Source organism: Oncorhynchus gorbuscha, linkage group LG07, assembly GCF_021184085.1.
Source record: "Oncorhynchus gorbuscha isolate QuinsamMale2020 ecotype Even-year linkage group LG07, OgorEven_v1.0, whole genome shotgun sequence".
In the NCBI taxonomy this organism is placed as follows: Eukaryota; Metazoa; Chordata; class Actinopteri; order Salmoniformes; family Salmonidae; genus Oncorhynchus; species Oncorhynchus gorbuscha.
Window position 1 is genome coordinate 26,871,734 of NC_060179.1, and position 27,335 is coordinate 26,899,068.

The 27,335-nt window shown below is 42.3% G+C and overlaps 1 protein-coding gene across 1 annotated transcript; it reads right to left on the reverse strand.

Annotated features, from left to right (window-relative positions):
- Positions 1–2,865: 2,865 nt before the first annotated feature.
- On the reverse strand, positions 2,866–6,164 carry penkb (proenkephalin b). Its single transcript, XM_046355072.1, has 3 exons — positions 5,924–6,164; positions 5,468–5,608; positions 2,866–4,001 (listed from the first exon to the last, which is right to left on the reverse strand). The coding sequence occupies exons 2-3, from the start codon at positions 5,603–5,605 to the stop codon at positions 3,366–3,368; spliced, it is 774 nt and encodes a 257-aa protein (XP_046211028.1). The 5' UTR covers positions 5,606–5,608; positions 5,924–6,164; the 3' UTR covers positions 2,866–3,365.
- Positions 6,165–27,335: the final 21,171 nt, after the last annotated feature.

Here is a 27,335-nt window from a genome sequence, read left to right on the forward strand (position 1 = left end):
CTCAACAATAGGCTTCTTTAGTTCTCAACAATAAAGAAACATTTGCCTTTCAACTTCCATTGTTACAATTTTGACAATATGAGTCGAACATGTCAAATCCCTCAAACAGCTAATTTGAGGAAGAAGCCATCTGTTCTGCCATCAAATGTTGACACAATGTATTCATCCCTAGTAGGGCTTTGTCTTTTAATCTTGCTATGACTACCCCTTTGTGTATGCGTGTGTGTGTCTGTGTGTTTGTGTGTAACCAGTGTGAAATAGCAAGCTAGTTAGTGATGCATGCTAGTAGCGTTTCAATCGGTGATGTCACTCGTTCTTTTACAGCATATTACTGGAACACCTAACTACAGCAACATACTGTATTTATAGAATTTACAGTGTATTACTGGAAGTACAGTGGTTAGTAAACTGTTGCAGGTTTACAGTGCAGGTAGCTGGTGCCAACAATGGGCAGTATTTCTGTGACATGTATTTTATATATGTATTTCAATACTTCAATACCTATTTTGTAATTTGTATTTCACTGGCCTGATGTCACGTTCTGACCTTTATTTCCTTTGTTTTGTATTTATTTAGTATGGTCAGGGCGTGAGTTGGGTGGGCAGTCTATGTTTGATTTTCTATGATTTGGGATTTCTATGTTTCGGCCTAGTATGGTTCTCAATCAGAGGCAGGTGTCATTAGTTGTCTCTGATTGAGAATCATACTTAGGTAGCCTGGGTGGCACTGTTTGTTTGTGGGTGATTGTCTATGTTAGTGGCTTGTGTTCAGCACAGGTCTCATTTGTAGCTTCACGGTCGTCATTGGTTTATTGTTTTTGTTACTCTTTTGTATAGTGTTGCAGTGTTCAGTGTTCTCTTTATTAAAATTCACTATGAACACATACCATGCCGCATTTTGGTCCTCTGATCCTTCTCGCCTCTCCTCTTCAGATGAAGAGGAGGAAGACCGTGACACCTGAACTATATACAATTCTACTACTATTTTATGACAGTTTAATTAGAATACATTTTCTGATACAAATATACAGTGCCTTCAGAAATATACAGTGCCTTCATTTTTGTTGTGTTACAGCCTGAATTCAAAATTGATTAAATATTTGTAAAGACTCTCCCAACTACACACAATCCCCGTAATGACAAAGTGAAAACAGGTTTTTGGACATTTTTGCAAATGTATTGAAGAATGAAATACTGAAATGTACATAAGTATTCACATTTAATACATGTTAGAATTCCCTTTTGGAAGCAATTGCAGCTGTGAGTCTCTCTGTAAATCTCTAAAAGCTTTGCACACCTGGATTGTACAATATTTGCACAGGATTCTTTTTCAAATTCTTCTAGCTCTGTCAAATTGGTTGTTGATCATGGCTAGACAGCCATTTTCAAGCCTTGCCATAGATTTTCAAGCCATTTAAAGCCAAAACTGTAACTAGGCCACTCAGGAACATTCAATGTCATCTTGGTAAGGAACTCCAGTGTATATTAGGCCTTATGTTTTAGGTTATTGTCCTGCTGAAAGGTGAATTTGTCTCCCAGTGTCTGTTGTAAAACAGACTGAACCAGGTTTTCTTCTAATATTTTGCCTGTGCTTAGCTCTATTCCGTTTATTTTTATTTAAAAACATCCCTAGTCCTTGCTGATGACAATAATACCCATAACATGATGCAGCCACCATCAGCAGCCACCATCAAGACGTCCCAAAAATATCCCCCATCCCTGCAACGAAATGATCAGACCTGGACCCCACCAATAACCCATCGTCGTGACCCTGACAACACACTCCGAACAGAAGGACTTTCCTCAGACGGCTCTTCATGGTTGCCTCCCCACTAGGGAATCCAACTATGGATGGCACAAGGTACATACAGAGAGCTGTCCATAAGGAGGCACTGTCACTGAACACACCTACCATCTGTTTGTGAGTGTGCCATGGCCAAGTGGTTCTGGGCCCTGTTAGTTTCCTCTGTCCTCCAGCTGCTGCATTGCTCCTCCACCAACACCCACTCAGGCTGATGGACATACCCTCCACCCTCCTGCACTTATCCCTCTAACAGAACCAGACCAGAACCAGGAACTTTTCATCACCACACCAGAAGAGGTGCAAAGGGAGGACCAAAGGGAGGACCAAAGATCTAGCAAGCCACAGGGAAGTACCACCATTGACCTCTGGGTTTAGGGCTCACTTGTGTGTCTGCCTGCTCCTCAGGTTGTCTTCCCTCCCTTCTACAGACCCCAACCCAGCAACTGCAGCAGCCCCAGTTCACTGTTTTTTCCCAGGTCCCCAGTCCCAGCATCAACCCCTGGTTTCCAACACAGCCCCAACACCAACACAGGTTTTCCCAGTCCCAACACCAACACCAACCAACCACAACCTCCATCCAGCAACTGCCAGCCCCCACCACAAAGCCACTGTCAACCACAACTGACTTTTTTATTTTTTATTTTACTTTTATTTAACTAGGCAAGTCAGTTAAGAACACATTCCTATTTTCTATGACAGGGTGGGTTAACTGCCCTGTTCAGGGGCAGAATGACAGATTTTTACCTTGTCAGCTCGGGGTTTCAATCTTGCAACCTTTTGGTTACTAGTCCAACGCTCTAACCATTAGGCTACCTGCTGCCCCTGACTAACTAATTGATGGACCGATTATTGCTACTGGTTTTGTGATTGAATGCATTTGATTTTTTGTTGTTTGTTTTTCCTTTGATTTGATTAGCATACATTGGATTGATTACTTATTGTTTGTTTTGAATTTGAACCAAATTGATTTGACATGTCTACTTGTAATGAATTTTGGAACAAGCACATAAATTGGCCTTAAATCTTTACTGTTAAGTAAAAAAATTGACATCGATTCAGAGTAATAAGACATATTTATTCATGACCAACACATTATTCTGCAGTTAGAGCAATTTATTTATTCTACATACAGATAAGCAGGCGGTTACAAGGATTTCAATAAAATGAAATAAATAGATACATCTAGAAAATCGACAGCCGTTAACCACAGTAAAGCAAGATGTGTGAAAAAGTATTCCAGTCTAGCAAATATCTTATTCTGACTGTAGGCTATTTATTCGGTTTGATAAGTCTGAGAAGCTTTTATTTTGGGCACATCAGTCACTACAATGACAAAATAGTGAGTCTCACAAAGCCTACTGCACACAGAGGTCAGAGGTCAGAGAAGTGCTTAGGGAAGTCTCTTAGAGATGGAGAGTGAATGCTACAGTATGTCACACCACTAAAATAACCATGTAGGCTTCAGTATGTTTACTACAGCCAATCATATACAGAAACCTGTAAAAATGCAGGCAAGACAAGAAAACAGAACATGACTGAGCAGTGGCAGGTATTTAGGAAGGTCAGTATCCCAGGAATCCTCCATATCTCTTCTCTACCACATCAGGAACATCTTCCAACTCGACTCTTTCCTTCTCCATCTCGTCCTCCTCTTCCTCCCCCCAGGCTCGCTTGTTGAGGAAGCCTCCATAGCGTTTCTGCTCCTCCCTCCACTCGGGCCTGCCCACCCTCCTCATGAAGCCGCCGTAGCGCTTCTGCAGCTCTCGGATACCGTTCTCCAAGTCAGAGCTTTGTCTGGCGCTCCTCAGAAAGCCTCCGTAGCGTTTCTCCACTCCGCCATCGCCGCCATCCACGTTCCTCACCAGTTCCCGGAGCAGACTCAGTGTGTCTTCTGGCTCGCCACTCTTCTTCATGAACCCACCGTAGCGTTTGAACAGGATCTCCCTGCCATGGTCGACATCGTCGGGTTCAGGACCGTACAGTTCTGCTGTTTTCTTCATGAATCCCCCGTAGCGTTTCATGAAGCCGCCATACTTCTTTACTAGTTGATGTGGGTCGTTGTTGTCCAGCTTGGATGTCTCTGTGGTAGCCTTGTCTCCCTCTGTTGGACTGTCGGCATTTCTAGCCTGCAGGACATCCTCACACAGTTCCCAGGACTTCTTGGGGCTGAGAGCTCCTTCACACTCTAACGTACATGTCTGGGGGAGAGATCGAGATCAGAAGTCATAAGGCAATAAAATGATCAGTGTTTTGAAACTCTTTTCTTTACATTTAACTTGATCACATAGAGAAATAACCTGGTTTATCATCCTATCCAATATTTCAACTGTCCACCCTTGAAATCTTTGTCTCTTTGTGGTTCTCCTTTCCAATAACCCATAAATCTCATTATCCACTTGAAAAGCACAGTGCTCGGGTTTGCGGTAGAACTACATTACGGTTGGTGGAGAGATACCCAATGATCACAGCCAATCAGACGTTAAGTGCTCTCTGTTGGGTGATAAATGTCACTCTAAATCCCCCAGCACGGTGTCATTGGTCATGGGAGTTGGGGGGCTGGGGGCTCCACACAAACATCACAGTGCCTTGGGTGTTCCACCATTCCACGTAGTACATTTAGCAGAAGCAAATCAATCCTGAGCATCTATTAAGATCAATCTCTAATGGTCTGTGACATTGCTTCTCTCTACCATCAACCTCCTCCTTTGCCTCAGGCAAAGCTTTAGGAGGCGATTGGGGAGGGCATTCCCCATCTCCTATAATTCTACTTTGTTGAATTGAAAACAACATTATGACATAATGCAGATGCTAGTTTCTCAGTCAGTCAAAGTGAGTCAGTCAAAGTGAGCCATATTCATGTGAAGTATGATACTTAACTGCAATCTAGTGGTGGAAAATAGAAAGTACACTATTTCAAACTAGGCTGTCCATACTCTCCTATTCAAATGGGTTAGGGTTAGTCTTGAGAAATCATGCAGGTTTGCATGTCATACTTGGCACAATTTAGATCCAAATAATTGAACAAAAATGAAGCATATGATTTAGGTTGCTCTGTACACTTACAGTAGCCATACTGTTTTTAAATCAACATTTTCCTAAATGTTAACTTAACAGACTTGCATTGTTTCCAAAATAATTATAGGCATGCCAAGATTCCCTTGGCAAATAAATATGCATTTACAAAACAATGTATTTCTTTGTATGCTATAAAATAATAGCCATCAATGCTATCAGCTGAAACACAATTTGTCAAATGTTTAGATTCAATGGTGGTTTATGGTTCAAGTCCTTGCCTACTGCTTTTGACTCTAGTTAGAGTATTGCACCCAAAATCAATTTTACAGCTGATTCCCATAATTAATGTCATTTATTCAATTAAGGTGTCATAATTAAATCATACGTCTATTTATTCAATTTCCAAGTGATAAATACAGTGGAAATAGCCTAATCACAAAACCAGCGAATGATTGTGATGTACATCCATCTATGGTTTGAAAATATATTGTGTGGTAGGTGGCCAATTCTTGGAAATTTAAGCAGCTCTACGAAAAAGGTTCTGAGAAACCCGCATGCAGACAGAGGACATTCAGTAATTCCCTATTAATACAAACGTTATGTTATGAAAATGAAAAATATATTGTGTTTTAGTTGTAGGCCTACTTACGAGAGAGTTGATGTCTGTCTGTTGAAGTTGTAGGTGGTGAATACAATATGCGCAGTCTGCTCCGCAGTCCGCACTCACCGTCAACACAAGGCACGCGCTTAAAGCCAACGTCCAGAAGGAACGCATTGATACCGCCATGGGCTGCGAAACAAGAGAGTGAGCAATTAAATGATCGATGCTTTCCAAATCATGATGTTTGCGCGTCTAAACTATGTTGGCTTATATGAATTTAAACTGAATGCAGAATATATTAGCCTGATACGCAAATCAGTTTTGTTCTTCTTCTTCTAGTTGTGTCAGACATTAGACATGAACTAGCCTAAACAAATTAGGCAGATGAACATATTAGACAAATTAATGGACACATTAGACACATTAATGGAAGTATCTTACAAGTCCAACATTAGACTGTTCTGGCTCGGAGACTAAATACAATAAATACAATTATTAACTCACCTTTCTCGTTTTGTCGTGTAGCCTCCTACTAATTCAAAAAATGATACTGATGTTCCAAGTTCTTCTGTTGCAGTTGTATCGAGGAAAAAGTCTGTTGGATGTAGTCAGACACTGCGTGGCTAGTTTAGCCCTAAAACAAACTTTATCACTTTAATTTCTGAGTTCGAATCTTGGAAGAGAACGCAGGGAAAGCACCCTGCCACTTCAGTCACTATAGGAGCATCGAAACGTTTCAATGTGGGCTTGTTATAAATGCGCGGACTTCTCTGTCGTGCTTGAGCGATCAGACACCCCTTAAATGCCGCACTATAGGAGACCGGCCAACAACAGTGAAGTGATCCCTCATCGTCAAGGGAAAGCTCCTCCTGACGTATAATTAATGACGCACACAACATCAAGTGAGGTGCTCAGCATAATGGTAAGTAACATTTATGGAGATAAGTACTGGAACTAATATTTTTCAAGGTGAGTGGGATCTCCCACTTATATTGCATTGTATGTTTATAGATGTAATGTAGTTGTGCCAGATTACACAATGCTGTAGGCCTACAGGTTTAGTAGGCGATATTTTTTAATTGCCATATCAATGGATAATTGTGTTTATAAACACAGTCCACGAGTTTAGTTTCCAAAAGTGGCAGTTACTTGTTCATGTATTTAACCACTAACTGATCTACGCCTCAGTCAATGTAAACCATCCATCATATCCATAGAGTAGGTTTAGGCCTTAATCCCCTGGATCATTTATTTCCAGCGATTCTCACAGCGTGGAGTCACTGGAGTGACCTGAGACGGTCGCTGTGTTCACTGTCATGTGGTGCTGAACTTTGGAATCCCGATTCAGTCGCTGTCTGGTGCTGAACTTTGGAATCCCGATTCAGTCGCTGTCTGGTGCTGAATCTCAGCTTTCTTTGTTTAGGCCTACTTTTGCGCCATCGGCCACCAGTGACTAAGTCACGACACGAAGTTCACTGAATCACCTCTCCACACCATAGCCTAGTGATTTGATTTACAATACAGGGCAGCAGAAGCAACTCTTTCTAAAATGTCAGGGCCTATGAGTTACCTGGATTAGCTATCCGCAGCAGGGAACGATGCAAATTCCACATAACTATACTACTTACAGTGCCTTCAGAAAGTATTCACACCCCTTGACTTTTTCCACATTTTGCTGTGTTACAGCCAACAAGTACAATGGATTACATTTGGATTTTGTGTCACTGGCCTACACACGATACCCCATAATATCAAAGTGGAATAATGCTTTTTCAAATATCTACAAATTAATAAATAATGAAAAGCTGAAATGGCTTGAGTCAGTAAGTATTCAACCCCTTTGTTATGGCAAGCCTAAATAAGTTCAGGAGTGAAAATGTGTTGCATGGACTCACTCTGTGCGCAATAGTGTTTAACATGATTTTTGAATGACTACCTCAGCTCTGTACACCACACACACAATTATCTGTAAGGTCCCTCAGTCGAGTAGTGAATTTCAAACACAGATTCAACCACAAAGACTAGGGAGGTTTTCCAAAGCCTTGCAAAAAAGGGCATCTATTGGTACACTCTTAGAAAAAAGGGTTCCAAAAGGGCTCTTTGGGGAGGGATAGGGTTCTACCAATAACTGTTTTGATCAGAAGAACCCCTAGGGTCCTTTGTAACGCAAAGGGTTTTACCTAGAACCTTTAACAACCTAAGAACTGTTTTGGAAGAAAGGGTTCTTTGATGATTCTTTGAAAGGGAAGAAGGATTCTTTGGAAGGCAAGAAGGGTTCTACATAGAACCATATATAATATTTCCCAGCATGCTCTATTGCATGATGATTTTCAGAATGGTTTGTTTTAATGTAATGACTGTGTTTTTGCATGTACATTGATTGGTTGATTGTTATGCTACACAAGATAAATAACATACAGTTTTCTATAATCCAATCTGTTAGTAATTGGATTTATTGCACCTGTTACTGGGATGGTTGTTCCAGTTTATTTGATTGAGGTAGTCTCAGTGTTCAATCCACCCTACCCTGTCAGTCATTCTGAATACAGGTTGGAAGTGATAAACAATTCCACTTGTTGGACAGCCTAATTATGTCTGGATTCCAATAGGAATTACACATCACTTTGCAAGGCAGCATAATGTGACTTTCATGCCTATTGGCAATAAGAGATTAATTACCACTGTTTTATAAAGGCCCTCAAATAAAGACCTTATGATATATTTCATGTATTGGCATAAGTAATTAGATTTTAAAGGCTAAAAAGGCTGGTAGAACTGGTCATAAAGGGTTCATGGAAGAACCCTCCTAAGTAAAAGGGTTCTCTGCAAAGGGTTCTACACAGCACCAAAAAGGGTTCTCCTATGGGGACAAACCACCATTTTCAAGCATGGTGGTGGCTGCATCCTGTTTTGGGTATGCTTGTCATCGGCAAGGACTAGGGAGTTCTTTGGGAAAATTATTTTTTAATAGAGCTAAGCACAGACAAAATCCTGGAGGAAAACATGGTCCAGTCTGCAAATTCACTTTTCAGCAGGACAATAACCTTAAACACAATACACAGGACATATACACAGGATTTGGTTACCAAGACGGCAATTGAATGCTCCGGAGTGGCCAATTTACAGTTTGACTTAAAGCGGCTTCAAAATCAGCAACCAACTTGCATGATCAACAACCAACTTAACAGAATAATTGTAAAAAATAATGTGAAAATATTGTACAATCCAGGTATGCAAAGCTCTTAGACACTAACCCAGAAAGACTCACAGGTGTAATCGCTGCCAATGGTGATTCTAACATGAATTGTCTCAGGGATGTGTAAACATTTTAATTTAATTTTCAATGAATTTACAAAAATGTCTAAAAACATATTTACACTGTCATTATGGGTTATTGTGTGTGGATGGGTGAGCAAAATTATCTATTTAATCCATTTTGAATTCAGGCTTTAACACAACAAAATGTGTGAATTAGTCAATGGGTATGAATAGTTTTCGAAGGGACTGTATACCAATGTGGATGATAATTATGATGATTATTATTATCATTAACTCCCTATTCTGCATTGTCACTCAATATTAGATGTCGAAATAGCAACCTCGGCATGCTAGTGCTGAACCATGCCAAAAAGATCATACGTTAAGCTACTGTAAGCAATTTAAAAGCAGCTTTAGAAGCATAAGATCGTGATTGCTGTAGTGTTTCCAAAACCACTCTATGCAAAGCATCACCAACGGTCTGCTTACTAAACAAATGCACTGTACTGTAGATTGTAATTCTTATCACCATTATGCTCTGAACAAACAGAACTCAAGGCTCAAACTGATACATTACCAAAGTAGGCTTTAGAATAGTTAATTTTTTTTGTAAGTCGTTGGGGTGGGGGGGGGGTTCCTTTCCTTGCTGAATTCCCTGCTGATATAATATAAAAGCTATTTATGAAATCTACTAAATGCTTTAGGGCATGTACTGTAGGGGAGCAAAGAAATCAATATTGCTGTTTGGAATTTATAGAAATCACAGCCATGGAACAAGCACCACATGAAGAGGGGGGATGCTTTTAAATGTCGAGTTGCACTCACCCCCACTTTAGTCAATTTGAAACCAGTACTTGATTTGTATGGTTATGAAAAGGGCCCATGTAGTCCTTTTGCCTTCCAAGTAAAAAATTGTTCAGATATCACCATGTCTACCTGGCATTTTGCTTAGAAATGTTACAAGGACTTGTAAAGCAAGGTATTATGGCTACAGTATTTGTACATGTACAGTAAAGGGAGACTGGGGTTGGTTGTCTCACAGGTTGGTTGTCTCAGTGCTTATTACACCCAATCTAGAGGGTGCTGTGTAATAATTTAATAACTTCATCATGCTCAAAGGGATATTCAGTGTCTGATTTGTAGTTTTTTTGCCATCTACCAACAGGTGCCCTATTTTGTGAGGCATTGAAAAACCTTCCTGGTCTTTGTGGTTGAATCTGTGTTTGAACTTCACCGCTCAACTGAGAGACCTTACAGATAATTGTGTGTGGGGTACATAGATGAGGCAGTCATTTAAAAACAATGTTAAACACTGTTATTGCACACAGAGTGAGTCCATGCAACTTATTAAGCAAGGTTTTACTCCGGAACTTTTTTAGGCTTGCCTTAACCATAAAAGGTGCTGAATACTTTTTTAAAAAGTCAATAAACATAATTCTACTTTGACATTATGGGGTATTGAGTGTAGGCCAGTGACCCATTTTGTTGTATTCATTTTAAATTTAGGCTAACAACAAAATGTGGAAAAAGTCAAGGGCTGTAAATACTTTCTGAAGGCACTCTACACAATGCCCTCTTTGCCTGGTCCATCACTTTTGGTGGGCGGCCCTCTCTTGGCAGGTTTGTTGTGGTACCATATTCTTTCCATTTTTTAATAATGGATTTAATGGTGATCTGTGGATGTTCAAAGTTTCAGATATTTTTTTAGAAACCAACCCTGATCTGTACTTCTCCACAACTTTGTCCCTGACCTGTTTGGAGAGCTCCTTGGTCTTCATAGTGCTTGGTGGTGCCCCTTGCTTAGTGGTGTTGCAGACTCTGGGGCCTTTCAGAACAGGGGTATATATACTGAGATCATGTGACAGATAAAGTGGCACTTAGATTGCACACAGGTGGACTTTATTTCACTAATTATGTGACTTCTGAAGATAATTGGTTGCACCAGATCTTATTAAGGGTCTTCATAGCAAAGGGGGTGAGTACATATCCACGCACCACTTTTCCGTTTTTTAGTTTTCAAATTTTTTGAAACAAGTTTTTTTTCTTCACTTAACCAATTTGGACTATTTTGTGTATGTCCATTACATGAAATCGAAATAAAAATGCATTGAAATTACAGGTTGTAATGCAACAAAATAGGAAAAAACGCCATTAGGGGGAAACAGTGCCAGTGGCGTTGGTTCAACTTAATGGAATTGAAATGACTTGGAAACTACGTTGATTCAACCTGTGTGTGCCCATTGGGTCCGTGGTTATACTTTTTGTTCTCTCGCCAAGGAGCATCGCGCAGCATGTTAAAAAAAATGGCAGGACAAACAAAGTTGGAAATGTACTACACTGTGTTTGCAAATACTCCCTATACACCTTCCATAGGTGATGCCTTACAAAGTCATAAAACATTACTTTGTAAGGCTTCCTATACACAGACACACACACACACACACACACACACACACACACACACACACACACACACACACACACACACACACACACACACACACACACACACACACACACACACACACACACACACACACACACACACACACACACACACACACACACACACACACAAACTTTCAAACTAAGTAAGGTGCTCCTGGTCCAGCCTACATTTCCAACATCCCACCTAGACACTCCTGTGGGGTGAATTGAAATAACTATTTCCAAATTCATTCTGCTCACGCAATGCAGAGTTTGTTTGGCTCAGCGGGAGATTGCTATTGTGTTTGTTAAGGAGACACAACAGGCAGTACAAGAGCCCCTTTGGGACAGAAATACTTGACGATCCAAAGAGGGAGCAACATTTCGCTGTATGTGTAAAATGTCAAACTCCATAAGAAGGTGCATCACGTTCATGTACTCACATTTATTAAGAGTTGATGTTCTATTAAAATGAATTGGTGAACAGTCTGTCTGCAGTTTATTGATGTACTGAATTATCCAATTACAAATCATTGGTTAATTTGTAATCCCATCAGTGTCCTTCAATTTGTTGAAATACAACCAATTTTTACTTCAGCACATCTCAAACACGGTCTAGCTTAATACTTGCCTAACCAGTTATGTCTATGACTATACTGTGGTATATCTCCCATAGGACAACTACCAATGTGTAAATTATTATTATTTGACCATGCTGGTCATTTATGAAAAATTTGGCCATGTTCTGTTATAATCTCCACCCGGCACAGCCAGAAGAAGACTGGTCACCCCTCATAGCCTGGTTCTTCTCTAGGTTTCTTCCTAGGTTTTGGCCTTTCTAGGGAGTTTTTCCTAGCCACCGTGCTTCTACACCTGCACTGCTTGCTGTTTGGGGTTTTAGAATGGGTTTCTGTAAAGCACTTTGAGATATCAGAGGATGTACGAAGGGCTATATAAATACATTTGATTTGATTTGTAAATGTTCACTTGAATGTCTGACCATATCAGAATATGTTTTTATCCCAGCCCAGATAGCATCTCCCAATGTGACACATATGACAAAACAGCACTGATGCACAGACTAATTTAAAATAGGTAATAGCATGAATATTAGTAAATCCATGCCATTTCGCTATAAGGGATATTGACCTGTCCTCTCAGACAGGAAGTAGATGTCAGTGACTGTACTCCTGTAGGGAAAAGCTATTATCTCAGCATCCAATCACAATCTCCAATTCTAACACAGGCCCCTTTTAATTAAACATGTCTTCAATTTATCTCGATAAAGAAAGTATATTCAGTAGATCAATGCTGAAAACTGTATTTTTTTTACTATGAATACTGAGACGAGGACGTAGACTGAGGATAGATAGATAGAATCATCCCTGTGGATCATCTGAGCTGCACATCTTGAGCCTCGAGGTCTCATCACAGCCCACAGAGGTCCCCTAAAAGTTTGTTGATTTCTTGGTGCTTGGGTAGATGGAGTTGAAACGACCAATGACGGTAGATAGTGGTTCGCGGAGTGGATAGTGCCATCGCCACATGGCCCAGCCTCTAGTAATAGAGCAGTCATTTATGTCGCCAAATCAATCTCATCTGAAGTAAAGCCTGCAGTCAGAGCAACCACTGAGAAAATAATAGACCACTCAGATGCCATATTGATTTAAGATGCCATTTTAAAAGGTGTGCAATACAATGCACTGCAATTGATGTAAACTCCATTGTATGTGGGCTCCAGTGACTCAAACTATAACCTTAATGTTAACACTTTGAATGACGGTACGAGAGAGTAGATAGATTAATCTACATGCTTCAATTCCTTCTAGGCAAGGACAATAGTGCTGTAAGACATAAATATGTATTTCAGTACAGGAGCAAAGAACAAGCTCATTGTACATCCAATGCCACAACTAAGTATTTATCTTTGAATAATCGCAGTGTCTCGAACTCTCTCATGTCATACAATTGCCGGTGTTTTCATTTTCTGCATAAAACAACCACAGAAATCACAAACATATTCAAGTAGAGCTCTGCTTACTCTATTCACGAGTCAGTGACCACCAGGGTTGAAAGCAACAGCGAATCCAATTGTATGACCAGAATTATAGATCAGTTTGATATACCTGGAGAGGTTGTGGTTCCTTTTAAGTCTGTACTCTCCATACAACACAGCTAAAGGGGAGTCGCACTCTCGCAACTTATTTGAAAAATTAAAATCACGCCTGACAAGGCCAATGAAATCCGTGCCACAATGGAACCGTGAGCTTTGGATCCATTCCTTCAATTCTTCCGCTTTTCACCTCAATGTGAGCAGGAATGATTCACGCCAAAAACAAACATCTGACGTTGCACTGACTAAACTGTTAATTTGTGGTAAAGCGTGCTCATCCCTTGACGTTGTGCGCTGGTGTTTCTTAATTGTTCTCTTTGTTGTCTAACCACAAACCACTTAGTTATTCTTTGGATTGCTTGCCCTGGTTGTAGCAATGAGCAAGATGGCTAACGTGCCCGAAACAACGAAGGCTAACAAGCTGGGTTTGGGTTTACGACCATGCCCAAATGAATGAAAAGATACAACACAACAAGCCTAAGTATGTCTCTGCTTAGTGCTCTGGCTGCCCTCGCTTGAATCAGTTTGTGCTTGGGATTAGAGGACTGGTGGCAGTTACAGTGCCTTGCCCGCGGCTGGCGCTGTTCCCCAATTCCATGGCGCAGGTTTTCTTAACAATAGTGTATAATTCTTGAGGGGGCTTGGTGTTTCTGATAGTGACTTCCTCTTCCCTCGTCTGAGTTACGGGACGCAGAAATGGATTGGGTTTTTGTTCGGAGCAAATGTCTTGTCTGCCTGGACTTGGTTTAAGCAGTAGCTGCCGGTGCTCAACCTGGCTCCTGTGTACTCCACCGCCGGTTACGGGAGGCTACTCAAAGAGAGAGTGCAACCAGGTTCACCCAGGTTCGTTGGGGACGCCCCCCTGCATAACTTCCAGCAACTTAAGCTGACTAGCTTTCCCACAGCGTTAATGCAACCCCATTCCTATTTCCAATTCCAGTTGGAGGGAGTTGAGGAAGAGAGCACTTTGCTCAGGTAACCCCCGGAGTGAGGAGCCTTAGCACGGGTCTAAGTGGCCAATGCGCCCCTCCACAAAAACATTACTGTGACAAGTGTCCCCACATTTGGTTATGGCCAAACAGGGTACTACGTCAGCCATTGCCAGAGCCCCTTGTTCCTGTAAGGGGGCCAGGCTTCATGCAGGCTATACATTGCTGATTCTGGCCTGTAGCTCACCAGTCCCTATAAAGAGTCTAGTGATACAGGTTATGGGCTCTATATGCGATTGGTTGTTGGTAGTCGAAGATTAGGGAATGAGCAGAGTTGGACTCAACCATGCTATTATCCCACACACAGTCTGGAGTTTATATGAACCCCATAATGAGCTGTCTGTTACCACCAAAGGGGCCAGTTGTTCAGAGCTCTATGTCTCATTCCCGCTAGGTTACAATATTTTCTCATCGCTGCAACTCCCCAGCGGGCTCGGGAGAGGCAAAGGTCGAGTCATGTGTCCTCCGAAACATGACCCGCCAAACCGCGCTCCTTTACACCCGCCCACTTAACCCGGAAGCCAGCTGCACCAATGTGTCGGAAGAAACACCATTCAACTGAGGACCAAAGTCAGCCGGCAGGTGCCCAGCCCACCACAAGGAGTCACTAGAGCACGATGAGCCAAGTAAAGCCTCCCTGGCTGGCCCTACCCTAACCCAGACAACAGTGGGCCAATTGTGGGCCAATTGTGCACTGTCCCATGGGACTCCTTGTCATGGACGGTTGTGGCACCGCCTGGGATCGAACCCGGGTCTGTTGAAAGGCCTCAATCACTGTGATGTAGTGCCTGACTCCATCTTAGGCCATTCTACTTCTGGGTCTCGAGTTAGACTCAATCGCGTGTCACACGTTTCTATCGCCACAGAGGATGTCCAACTTTGGCTGGGTCACACAGTGCCTTTTCTCCATGCCTACGCCTACTGGGGATGATGGCTTCTGTGATAGAAGTTGTTCCCTGCGGCTATTTTTGATGAAGCCTTTCCAGCACTGAGGGCTCACAACTCATCTGGACGCATCTCACAGCCTTAACTGTGAGATGCTTTAAGCACGTACATTGAGTGGACCCGGGACATCCGGTTATGTGACCAGTTTTTTGTCTGTTTTACTAATCCATCTGATGGCAGGGACTTCTCTAAGCATAGTCTCTCCCACTCCCTGACATATAGCAGCAAGGGTTACCTAGCGGTGTACTCGCCCACTCACCCAGGTGTCTGGCAGCGTCTTTGGCGTTATTTAAAGGGTTGACTTTAGGGGATTTTGGTGCTGCAGTGAGAATGGCATCACCACACACCTTTGTGAAGTTTTATCACTTAGATGTCACTGCTCCCAGTGTAGCCCACATTGAGCTTACAGCTGGGACAGGAGAGGGTCATTAGGCAGCGCTCTATGTGCACAATACCCAGACTACCACATCTTGCCGGGTGGAGATCTGGGTGGTCTGCAATGAGCCATTTCATTTGGTATCCATTGGGGCCGACTTGGGGCAGAATTCCATAGTTTTGTTGTACCGAGAGTACCAACTGAGAGGGAACGTTATGACTATAACTACTGTTCCCTGAAGGAGGGAATCGAGCTACATCATCTGTTTCTGAGCCCAACTGGTTATGGGCTCGTTGAAGACCGGTACTGAATTGAATAAATGTAACGATCCTCTTCCTGTGAATGACTGGACCAAAGCGCAGCATGAGACGTGTTCATGATATTGTATTAAAACCAGAACACTAGAACAAAAAATAACAAAGAGGAAAACGAACAGTTCTGTAAGGAAACTAACTATACAGAAAACAACTACCCACAAAACCCATGTGGGCAAGAGCTACCTAAGTATGGTTCCCAATCAGAGACAACGATAGACAGCTGTCCCTGATTGAGAACCATACCCGGCCAAAAACAAAGAAATACAAAAACATAGAAAAAAGAACATGGAATGCCCACTCTAGTCACACCCTGGCCTAACCAATATAGAGAATAAAAGCCTCTCTATGGCCAGGATGTGACAATATATGAATATGAGCCTCAGGGTTATCAGCTTTGGAAGGCGGGGCTTCCAGCGAGGTGCGTATTGCATTGGCCTTGTTAGGCGTGATTTTGGTTCCTCAATTGAAGTCGCATGAGTACGACTCCCCCTATAGTTTGCTTGTACCTCGTTTCCCTCCTTCAGGGAACAGTATTTATAGTCAAAACATTGTTTGTTTGTTTGTCTGTTTGTTTGTTTGCTTACATATATGAGGTTGCCTAACTCAAATGAAAGGAGGGGGGGGGGAATTATACTTCACATTCATCATCTCCAGCACCACCCCAAAATCAACATATGAGAAAATTACACGTTTCTATGTTTTGTAGTAAAAAATATTATTACGCATAATTGGTCAAAATCACACAGTGTACACAGATGATGTCACTGGAAACATTTATCTTCCTCTATCTTTTCACTACAAACACAGAAACAGCCATTTTCACATATGTTGACGTTGGGGTGGCGCTGGAGATGATGAATATGAAGTTTCCCTTTAAGTGTGTTATAAATGTATACTTTTATTTCCATGTTTCAGGACCTTTTTCTAAATGACTTTTTTTTTATTTTTGAGTTTTCCTTTCCCAACGCAGCAGTCACATCAGTAGTAGTGTAGTATCCATACACAAGCCACTCTTAACAACTGGATCATCTCTAACCTGATCCTTTAATAACGTCGACATTACTTTGAGAGGGTTTCAAGCACCCACTTGGTTAGAGCCATTGCACTTGGTAGAATGATTTATCCACATCCGACTGGGGGTAAAACGGTGTAGGATAGAATTGGAATACCGAGTGTGAACACTTGCAAATAAAACTCCAAGTTATGCGCGTGTTAAGAATATCTCTGACTTTGACATTAAATGAATGGATGTTTATATGATACACCAACACCATGATATTAACTACTTTATAGCCCACCAACTTATTGTAAAATATTGAACAACTGGGAATAAAGACTGATAATAAAAACCATAATTCATAGATCTATTTAATAATAAAACTGAGCTGCATAGTTCAGGATCACAATACAGGGCATGCCCCCACTGAGTTCATAATGTAGGAAATCGCACTTATGTGATGACAAAAGTCACCATTTCAGCCACACAGCAGGATTGGTAGCGATTTCAATAGGCTCGTCTTGTAAGTATTTTCCATATAAACAAATGGAATAATGTGAAATGGTGATGCTTTAGCACTGATAAAATATGCAGATGATGTGACTTTTAGTGGGATGCCTCTGATAGATTTCCTTGAAACAGATTTGTTGACTGTGGACACCAGTTTTCTTTGAAGCTGAACTTCACCAAGAACATAGAGATGTGCCTGGGAGGAGACAGACAGCACATCACACCCACTATCAGATGATCATGGGGCAGAGGATGAAACAATACTTGTTCATTTTTAAAAGGCTCAACAAAGCCTTTTGAGAACATAGATTTGCACACTATTCTAGATCATTACAGCAACTGAGAGCATCAACTTTAATATGGTTTCCTGGTTGAACAACCTCATCAAAAACATGAGGTTGTGAAGGACTGTTAACCAGCCTAATGAAATAACAGGACAAGACAGAACCAACTCAGGACCACAACAGACTCACAGCAGTCAGCAAGACCTCAGACAAGTTTTGGAGGACCAGTCCCGCCCACCCCACAAATCTTCTGAGTTACAGTACTACCCTCGGGCTGCAGGTTCATGGAAACCTTGGCAAGAAAAGCTGCTACAAGAGACATTTTATCCCCTATGGGAAATTAGAGGACATCTCCACACCCATGAGTTAGTTATCTGAATCCGTGTCATATTGAGGGGCAAGTTATCGAGGTGTCCGAGTAATTATACCGAATAAAAACATAAACACAACATCGGATCAAATCAAACTTTATTTGTCACATTCGCCGAATGCAACAAGTGTAGACCTTACCGTGAAAAGCCCTTAACCAAGAGTCCAGTTCAAAAAGAGTGAAGAAAATATATACCAAATAAACTAAAGTAAAAATAATAATAAAAAGTAACACAATAACATAACAATAACGAGACTATATTCAGGGGGGGGGGTACCAGTACCGAGACAGTGTGCGAGGGTACAGGTTAGAGATAATTGTACATGTAGATAGGGGTGATGTGACTATACATAGATAATTCTAGATAATTAATTTGAGTAATTATCAGCAGTCTTATGGTTTGGGGGTAGAAGCTGTTAAGGAACCTTCTGGTCCTGAACTTGGTGCTCCGGTACCACTTACCTTGCGGTAGCAGAGACTGGAGTCTCTGACAGTTTTATGGGCTTACCTCTGACACCGCCTATTATATACAGTAGGTCCTGGATGTCAGGAAGCTTGGCTCCAGTGATGTACTGGGCCGTACGCACTACCCTCTTTAGCGCCTTACGGTCAGATGCCGAGCAGTTACCATACCAGGAGGTGATGCAACCGGTCAGGATGCTCTCAATGGTGCACCTGTAGAACTTTTTGAGGATCTGGGGACCCATGCCAAATCTTTTCAGTCTCCTGAGGGGGAAAATGTTTTGTTGTGCCCTCTTCACGACTGTCCTGGTGTGTTTGGACCATGATAGATTTTTGGAGATATGGATACCAAGGAATTTGAATCTCTCGGCCCGCTCCACTACAGCCCCGCTGATGTTAATAGGGGCCTGTTCGCCCCACCTTTTTCTGTATTCCACGATCAGCACCTTTGTCTTGCTCACATTGAAGGAGAGGTTGTTGTCCTGGCACCACACTGCTAGTTCTCTGACCTCCTACCTATAGGCTGTTGTGTCGTCAGCAAACTTAATGGTGTTGGAGTCGTGTTTGGCCACGCAGTTGTAGGTGAACAGAGAGTACAGATGGGGACTAAGTACACACCCCTGAGGGGCCCCAGTGTTGAGGATCAGCGTGGCAGACATGTTGTTGCCTACCCTTACCACCTGGGGGCAGCCTGTCAGGAAGTCCAGGAACCAGTTTCAGAGAGAGGTGTTTAGTTCCAGGGTCCTTAGCTTAGTGATGAGCTTCGTGGGCACTATGGTGTTGAACACTGAGGTGTAGTCAATGAACAGCATTCTCACATAGGTGTTCCTTTTGTACAGGTGGGAAAGGGCAGTGTGGAGTGCGATTGTGATTGCATCATCTGTGGATCTGTTGATGTGAGCCATGACAAGCATTTCAATGCACTTCATGGCTACTGACGTGAGTGCTACAGGGCGGTAATCATTTCGGCAGATTACCTTCGCTTCCTTGGGCATAGGGACTATCTGGTCTGCTTGAAACATGTAGGTATTACAGACTCAGTTAGGGAGAGGTTGAAAATGTCAGTGAGTGCACATTTGAGTGCACATCCTGGTAATCTGGGTTTCCCTTTGTAGTCCGTAATACTTTTCAAGTCCTGCCACATCCGGCAAGCATCAGAGCTGGTATAGTAGGATTCAATCTTAATCCTGTATTGACACTTTGCTTGTTTGATGGTTCGTCTGAGGGCACAGTAGGATTTCTTATTGGCGCCCGGATTAGTGTCCCACTCCTTGAAAGCGGCAGCTCTAGCCTGTAGCTTGATGCGGATGTTTCCTGTAATCCATGGCTTCTGGTTGGGATATGTACATACAGTCACTATGGGGGCGACGTCGTCGATGCACTTACTGAGGAAGCCGATGACTGAGGTAGTATACTCCTCAATGCCATTGGATGAATCCCGGAACATATTCCAGTCTGTGCTGGCAAAACAGTCCTGTAGCGTAGTAGCATCCGCATCATCTGACCACTTCCGTTTCGAGCGAGTCACTGGTACTTTCTGCTTTAGTTGTTGCTTGTAAGCAGGAATCAGGAGGATATAATTATGGTCAGATTTGCCAAATGGAGGGCGGGGTAGAGTTTTGCATGCATCTCTGTGTTTGGAGTAAAGGTGGTCTAGAGTTTTTTTCTCTAGTTGCACATATGACATGCTGGTAAAACTGTGGTAAAACTGATTTAAGTTTGCCTGCATTAAAGTCCCCGGCCACTAGGAGCACCGCTTCTGGGTGAGCATTTTCTTGTTTGCTTATGGCCTTCTAGAGTTGGTTGAGTGCAGTCTTAGTGCCAGCATCAGTCTGTGGTGGTAAATAGATGGCGTTGAATAATAAAGATGAGCGCTCTCTTGGTAGATAGTGTGGTCTACAGCTTATCATAAGGTACTCTACCTCAAGCAAGTGTAACAGTAAAGACTTTACGTCCGTCCCCTCGCCCCGACCTGGGCACCAATCAGGGACGCTCTGCACACGTCAACAGTCACCCTCGAAGCATCGTTACTCATCACTCCACGGCCCTTGCAGAACAAGGGGAACCACTACTTCAAGGTCTCAAAGCGAGTGACGTCACCGATTGAAATGCTATTAGCGCGCACCACCGCTAACTAGCTAGCCATTTCACATCCGTTACACTCACCCCACTTTTGACCTCCTCCTTTTCCGCAGCAAGCAGTGATCCGGGTCACGGCACCAATGTAACAGTAAAGACTTTACGTCCGTCCCCTCGCCCCGACCTGGGCGCGGACCAGGGATGCTCTGCACATGTCAAAGGTCACCATTGAGGCATCGTTACCCATCACTCCACAAAAGCCGCGGCCCTTGCAGAGCAAGGGGAACCACTACTTCAAGGTCTCAAAGTGAGTGATGTCACCGATTGCAATGCTATTAGCGCGCACCACCGCTAACTAGCTAGCCATTTCACATCCGTTACACAAGCAATACCTTGAGACTTCTTTAATACTATACATTGCGCATCAGTTGTTATTGACAAAAAGACACACACTCCCACCCCTCGTATTACCAGAAGTAGCTTCTGCCGGTGCTTTGAAAATCCGTCCATCTCAAATCAAAATCAAATTAATTTATATAGCCCTTCGTACATCAGCTGATATCTCAAAGTGCTGTACAGAAACCCAGCCTAAAACCTCAAACAGCAAGCAATGCAGGTGTAGAAGCACAGTGGCTAGGAAAAACTCCCTAGAAAGGCCAAAACCTAGGAAGAAACCTAGATAGGAACCAGGCTATGTGTGGTGGCCAGTCCTCTTCTGGCTGTGCCGGGTGGAGACCATAACAGAACATGGCCAAGATGTTCAAATGTTCATAAATGACCAGCATGGTCGAATAATAATAAGGCAGAACAGTTGAAACTGGAGCAGCAGCACGGCCAGGTGGACTGGGGACAGCAAGGAGTCATCATGTCAGGTAGTCCTGGGGCATGGTCCTAGGGCTCAGGTCCTCCGAGAGAGAGAAAGAAAGAGAGAAGGAGAGAATTAGAGAACGCACACTTAGATTCACACAGGACACCGAATAGGACAGGAGAAGTACTCCAGATATAACAAACTGACCCTAGCCCCTCGACACATAAACTACTGCAGCATAAATACTGGAGGCTGAGACAGGAGGGGTCAGGAGACACTGTGGCCCCATCCGAGGACACCCCCAGATAGGGCCAAACAGGAAGGATATAACCCCACCCACTTTGCCAAAGCACAGCCCCCACACCACTAGAGGGATATCTTCAACCACCAACTTACCATCATGAGACAAGGCTGAGTATAGCCCACAAAGATCTCCGCCACGGCACAACCCAAGGGGGGGGGGACCAACCCAGACAGGATGACCACATCAGTGAATCAACCCACTCAGGGACGGCATGAGAGAGCCCCAGTAAGCCAGTGTCCATCTCTATATTATCCGTGTCTTCGTTCAGCCACGACTCGGTGAAACATAAGATATTACAGTTCTTAATGTCCCGTTGGTAGGATAATCGTAAGTCATCAATTTTATTTTCCAATAATTGCATGTTAGCAAATATATATTTGATGGCAGTGGGAGTTTACTCGCTCACCTACGGACTCACAAAGGCAGCCCGACCTGCGTCCTCTTTTCCTCTGTCTTTTCTTCACGCTAATGAAGGGGATCTGGGCCTGTTCCCGGGAGAGCAGTACATCTTTCTCGTTGGACTCGTTAAAGGAAAAAGCTTCTTCCAGTTTGTCGTGAGTAATCCCTTTTCTGATGTCAAGAAGTTATTTTTGGTCATAAGAGGCGGTAGCAGCAACATTATATACAAAATAAGTTTTAAAAAATTTAAAAATTGCACAATTGGTTTTGGGCATGTAAAACATCAGCCATTCTCTTCTGCGTCATCTTAGCATGCAAAACTTTCAAAGATTTTACGGATTTACAGTTCATATAAGGAAATCAGTCAATTTAAATACATTCAGGGGGCCCTAATCTATAGATATCAAATGACTGGGAATACAGATATGCATCTGTTGGTCACAGATACCTTTAAAAAAAGGTGCCTCACAATGGGCCTCAGGATCTCGTCACAGTATCGCTGTATCAAATTGCCATTGATAAAATCCAATTGTGTTCGTTGTCTGCCCATACCATGACCCCACCACCACGGGGCACTCTGTTCACAACGATGACATCAGCAAACTGCTAGCCCATACGACGCCATACACGTGGTCTGAGATTTTGAGGCCCGGTTGGACATACTGCCAAATTCTCTAAAACGACGTTGGAGCTTATGTTAGAGAAATTAACATTCAATTCTCTGGCAACAGGTCTGGTGGACATTCCTGCAGTCAGCATGCCAATTGCACGCTCCATCAAAACTTGAGACATCTGTGGTGTTGTGTGACAAAGCTGCACATTTTTAGAGTGGCCTTTTATTGTCCTCGGCACAAGGTACATCTGCGTAATGATCATGCTGTTTAATCAGCTTCTTGAAATGCCACAGCTGTCAGGGATAGATTATCTTGGCACAGAAGAAATGCTGACTAACAGGGATGTAAACTAATTTGTGGCCAAAATGTGAGAGAAATAAGCTTTTTGTGCGTATGGAACATTTCTGGGATCTTTTATTTTGGCTCATGGAACATGGGAACAACACTTTACATGTTGCGTTTGTAGTTTTGGTTCAGTGTACTTTGACTAAGTAAGGGTCAGCATGTAAGTCAAAGCAAACGAGTGTGAGATGCGAAGTGCACTGAGAAAGAAGAAGATCAAGTACCATAAAGGTATTTGTATCACAGCATAGTCAGAGCTTAGCATAGTCATGATCCATTTGGTCTAGCTCATAAAGACAGGCTGCTGAATGAAACCTCCCACTGGGAACAGACGTGTTAATGTCCATTCCACGTTGGTTCTACGTCATTTCATTGAAATGACGTATAAACAACGTTGATTCAACCAGTGTGTGCCCGGTGCACTGTGTCAATCCCTGCCGCCTGTAACATTCTCTCCTCCTTTACAATCAGGAGAACGAGTATGGATGATTGGGCAGATTTTCTCTGTCAACATCAATATGGCTGCTATCCACTTCAATCCACTCTCAATCGACTTTCAACAGTTCTCGCAGGATTGGATTCAGACGTATTTTGATACAATTCATTGCAATAGCCATTTCAGTCACTGTAGTCTATAATTTGGCCCGCTAAACATATACAGTATGTTATAGGTAAAATAATGGGGTCTCGTCTATTTCTTAGTGTTATTGCTTTTTTTAAACTGGTTTTATGGGTTTGACTTTTTCCTGATGGAGGGATTAAGTGTGATTATTTCCTGTGGTGGTTTTAGACTAACGCGCTTGCCTTCCTTATATGCTTCAAGTCTTCTGTCTAGCCTGTGAAGTAACCACTCTACAAATCCCAGAATTACCCACTACCATTTGCCACGCTTCTAGCATACAAATATAGGTATCAGCTTGGCATTATGCCAGTTTTGAATGTCTATTATTTTAATTTGGAAACGTTTTGTGGGCCATGAAATCTACAAAACACGCTCCACTTGCACTATACAGGATCTGCCATCGTTTATAAGACTTCGTTTTAGTTTGGTGTGTTGAGTCTGCCAGGCAAAATTGGAAGCCATAATGCTCCCCATAGCTGTGCCTATGTTGTTTGAAGGAAATATTGGTATTTGAATGAATTGGTGGTGGAACAGTTTCAGTGTGGAATAGTTGCAAGGTCTCTGTTACAGAGATTGTGCTACAGAAATGAAAACTTGGTCCAGTACCCACTCAAAACTGTCCTACCATATCCCTAAAATGCTGGTTTTCAAAGTTCTGTTTTCCCCAAAATGACTGTCACATCATCCTAAAAGCTGGTCTAAAAGGCGGGTTATCTTGGTGCAGGAGAGAACAAAGGGAAGCCACCTGTCATTACTAGACCTGTGTACCAGCCTCATAATTAAACCGACTGTGTTTGTTTTGGAAAATGAGGAGGCAGGCAGAGATGAAGGGGGGTAATTTGAGGCAATTAGGCCCAATGTGATCCCATTACAGTGATTTTACAGAAGGAGGAGTTGGGGTGGTGAGAGTGGAGACACAAAGGGCGTCATGCCAATGGCCCTATTCATTCTAAACCAGTAGCTAACCATTGATTTTTCCATGCACAGCTAGAGAAATGCAGTAACATTTCTCCGTTCTTTTTCAATCACTGTAGTTGTACTAGTCTGTGTTTGTATTGGTCTTTGAGACAATACAAATTATTTTTTTCCCATAATTTTCACAATTCCACAGTATTATTCCAACGTCAAGCTCGATTGAAATATAAAGGCAATGTTCCCGCGTTTGTCGAGACTGCATTCACGGTAAATGCTAAATATGTCGGGTCAAATTGAAAATTCCCTTTACATTTCATTGCAGATCTTCCGCAAACCTCAAAGTTTGGAAATATACACTGAGTGGCCAGTTTATTAGGTACCCTTTCACAAAAATGGTTGCTCCTACAGACAATGGGTCACGTGGCCGTGGGTTGCTATATAAATCAGGCATCGAGCCATTCAGTTACTGTTTGATTGAATGTTAGAATAGGCTAAACGAATGACCTAAGCGACTTTGCGCGTGGTACAATCATCGATGCCAGGCACACCAGTTCCAGTATCTCAGAAACCTCTGGCCTTCTGGGCTTTTCATACACAACAGTACCTGAGGTTTACAGAGAATGGTGCAACAAACAAAGTCCTGTGGGTGAAAACAGCTCGTTGATGTAAGGTTGAAGGAGAATGGCAAGACTTTTTGCTGTAATGTAAATTGAGATTGGCTTTCCAATGGCTAATACTTTTACTCCCTTTTAAATGTTCTAATATGCCTCAAGACTTTTATTTGTCAGCTAAAGTGAGTGGTGCTATAATAGTTATCAATGACTCTAACCGATAGTGATCAATGACTCTACCCCCAAGGCCTTACTTCCATCTCTATAGTTGGATCAAGGCCAACGATTTTAGATGACAGAGATAGGAAGGCATTTTCCATTACATGTTAGACCATGACTATTATATTTTGGTAATTTCAAACACAGCTGTGTTTATCACAAAACTGAAATGACAGTTGTAGACTTGCTTTACACTATTAGCATATGCGTTGACCACAATATAACAATGAAAAGTATAGATATTGTGTATGGATATTTATTTTTAAAAGAAAGAATCTTGTAAAAGCATACTGTGCATTCTGGAATTCTCTGTGTCCACAGTGACTAAGTTTCAACAAAGTTTACAACTGATTCAAACTTTGAGCTCAGCACAGAACTCGGGCAGTTACCTCATGCCCTTGACTGCTGATGGAGACTACCTCTCAGACAGAAACACATTAAATCAGAGATGGAGCTCATCTTTTCCCAGCAAAAGATGAGCCATCGCTTTCTTGGAATATTCTTCAGTCTAGACAAAAAAAAGGTACTATCATTCTCAACTGCTCAATATTCTTATGATGCCTTGTCTCTGTATTGTCCAATGTTTCCAATATCAAAAGAGGTATTCATAATTTTTGTTGAAATACATGAAAACACCCATGTAGAATAAGCCAAAAAGGATTGAAGAAACATTACATTTTCCAAAATCAACATTTATCCAACCAATATATTTTTTATCTATCGTTCTGCTTGCTGAAATGCATTTCCCGTCGATATGGATCCCACAGTGGTGCGCTGCAGGCGTCCCTTCTCCCTCCTCTTTCCTCTCTCCGTCAGCCTCCCACACTGATGAGAGCTGATTACTCCGTAGGTGAGCCCTTTTAACCTAGAGCTGTTTTTGATAAGAGTGACATCAGTAATGATGATTAGAATCATAAAATGTCAAATGACAGATAATGAAAGACAGTCCCAGCTATCAGAGGCACAATGCTGTTCCCTTGAAATCTTCGAATCATTCCAAAATACACGTCATTGGCATCCTGTAATCTTCTTCTCTTCATGTCCCCCTAACGTGGGACAGTCACTGATGATGGACTGAAAAAGAAGAGAAATGAGGTGTTAGTTGAAGCAAATGACATATATAGGGAATGACAGAATGGAACTGCATTTTATGGGAAAGGGAATTGAATTTGGGAATTTGTGGATTGCTCTTTAAGTACCCCCTGGAGAAAGCGTATATACCCTCTGTTAGTACTTGTACCAAGGCCTAGGAAACACTGATCTAATACTGTCTTTAGCATGCTTTAAAGGCCCAAAGCAGCTGTTTTAATCTCAATATCAAATAATTTCAGAGTAACAATTAAGTACCGTAGTGTTACAAAAGAGTAATTTCTCAAGTAGGAATTTTGCTAGTACTGTCTGGGAGTGGTCTGAGTGAGGGGCCTAATTAGACGAGCCCAATGGAAGGGAGATGTAACCTGAAAACTAGCTGTTATTTGTCTATGAACTCATACCACCTGGTGATGTTGCCAGGCAGGCTATTACACCATCCCACCAAAACAGGCAGACATTTTAGGCGGTCTATTCAAACAGCTCTTACACTAAAACGCCATTATCATCATTTTCATAGTATTATTCCAACCTCAAGCTCGATTGAAATTTAAAGGCAATGTTCCTGCGTTTGCGGAGACTGCATTCACCGTAAAACCCTGCATATGTCGGTTCAATCGGAAATGACCTTTACATTTTAACCCGGGCCTTCCACCAACTTCATAGTGTGGAAATGTACACACAGTGGCCGTTCCCAAAATAGTCGCTCCTACAGATAGTCACGTGGTGGTGGCTTGCTATATAAAGCAGACAGACAGACAGACATCGAGGCATTCAGTTACGGTTCGATTGAATGTTAGAATGGGCAAAATGAGTCACCTAAGCGACTTTGCGCCGTGATATGATCATCGGTGTCAGGCGTGCAG

What these genes read in the sequence shown, in the direction of transcription:
- penkb (XM_046355072.1), bottom strand. Translation starts at nt 5,605, where the DNA reads ATGGCGGTATCAATGCGTTCCTTCTGGACGTTGGCTTTAAGCGCGTGC. An exon ending in AGACAGACATCAACTCTCTC is followed by an intron (nt 4,002 to 5,467) that starts GTAAGTAGGCCT and finishes TCTCTCCCCCAG; the next exon opens with ACATGTACGTTAGAGTGTGA.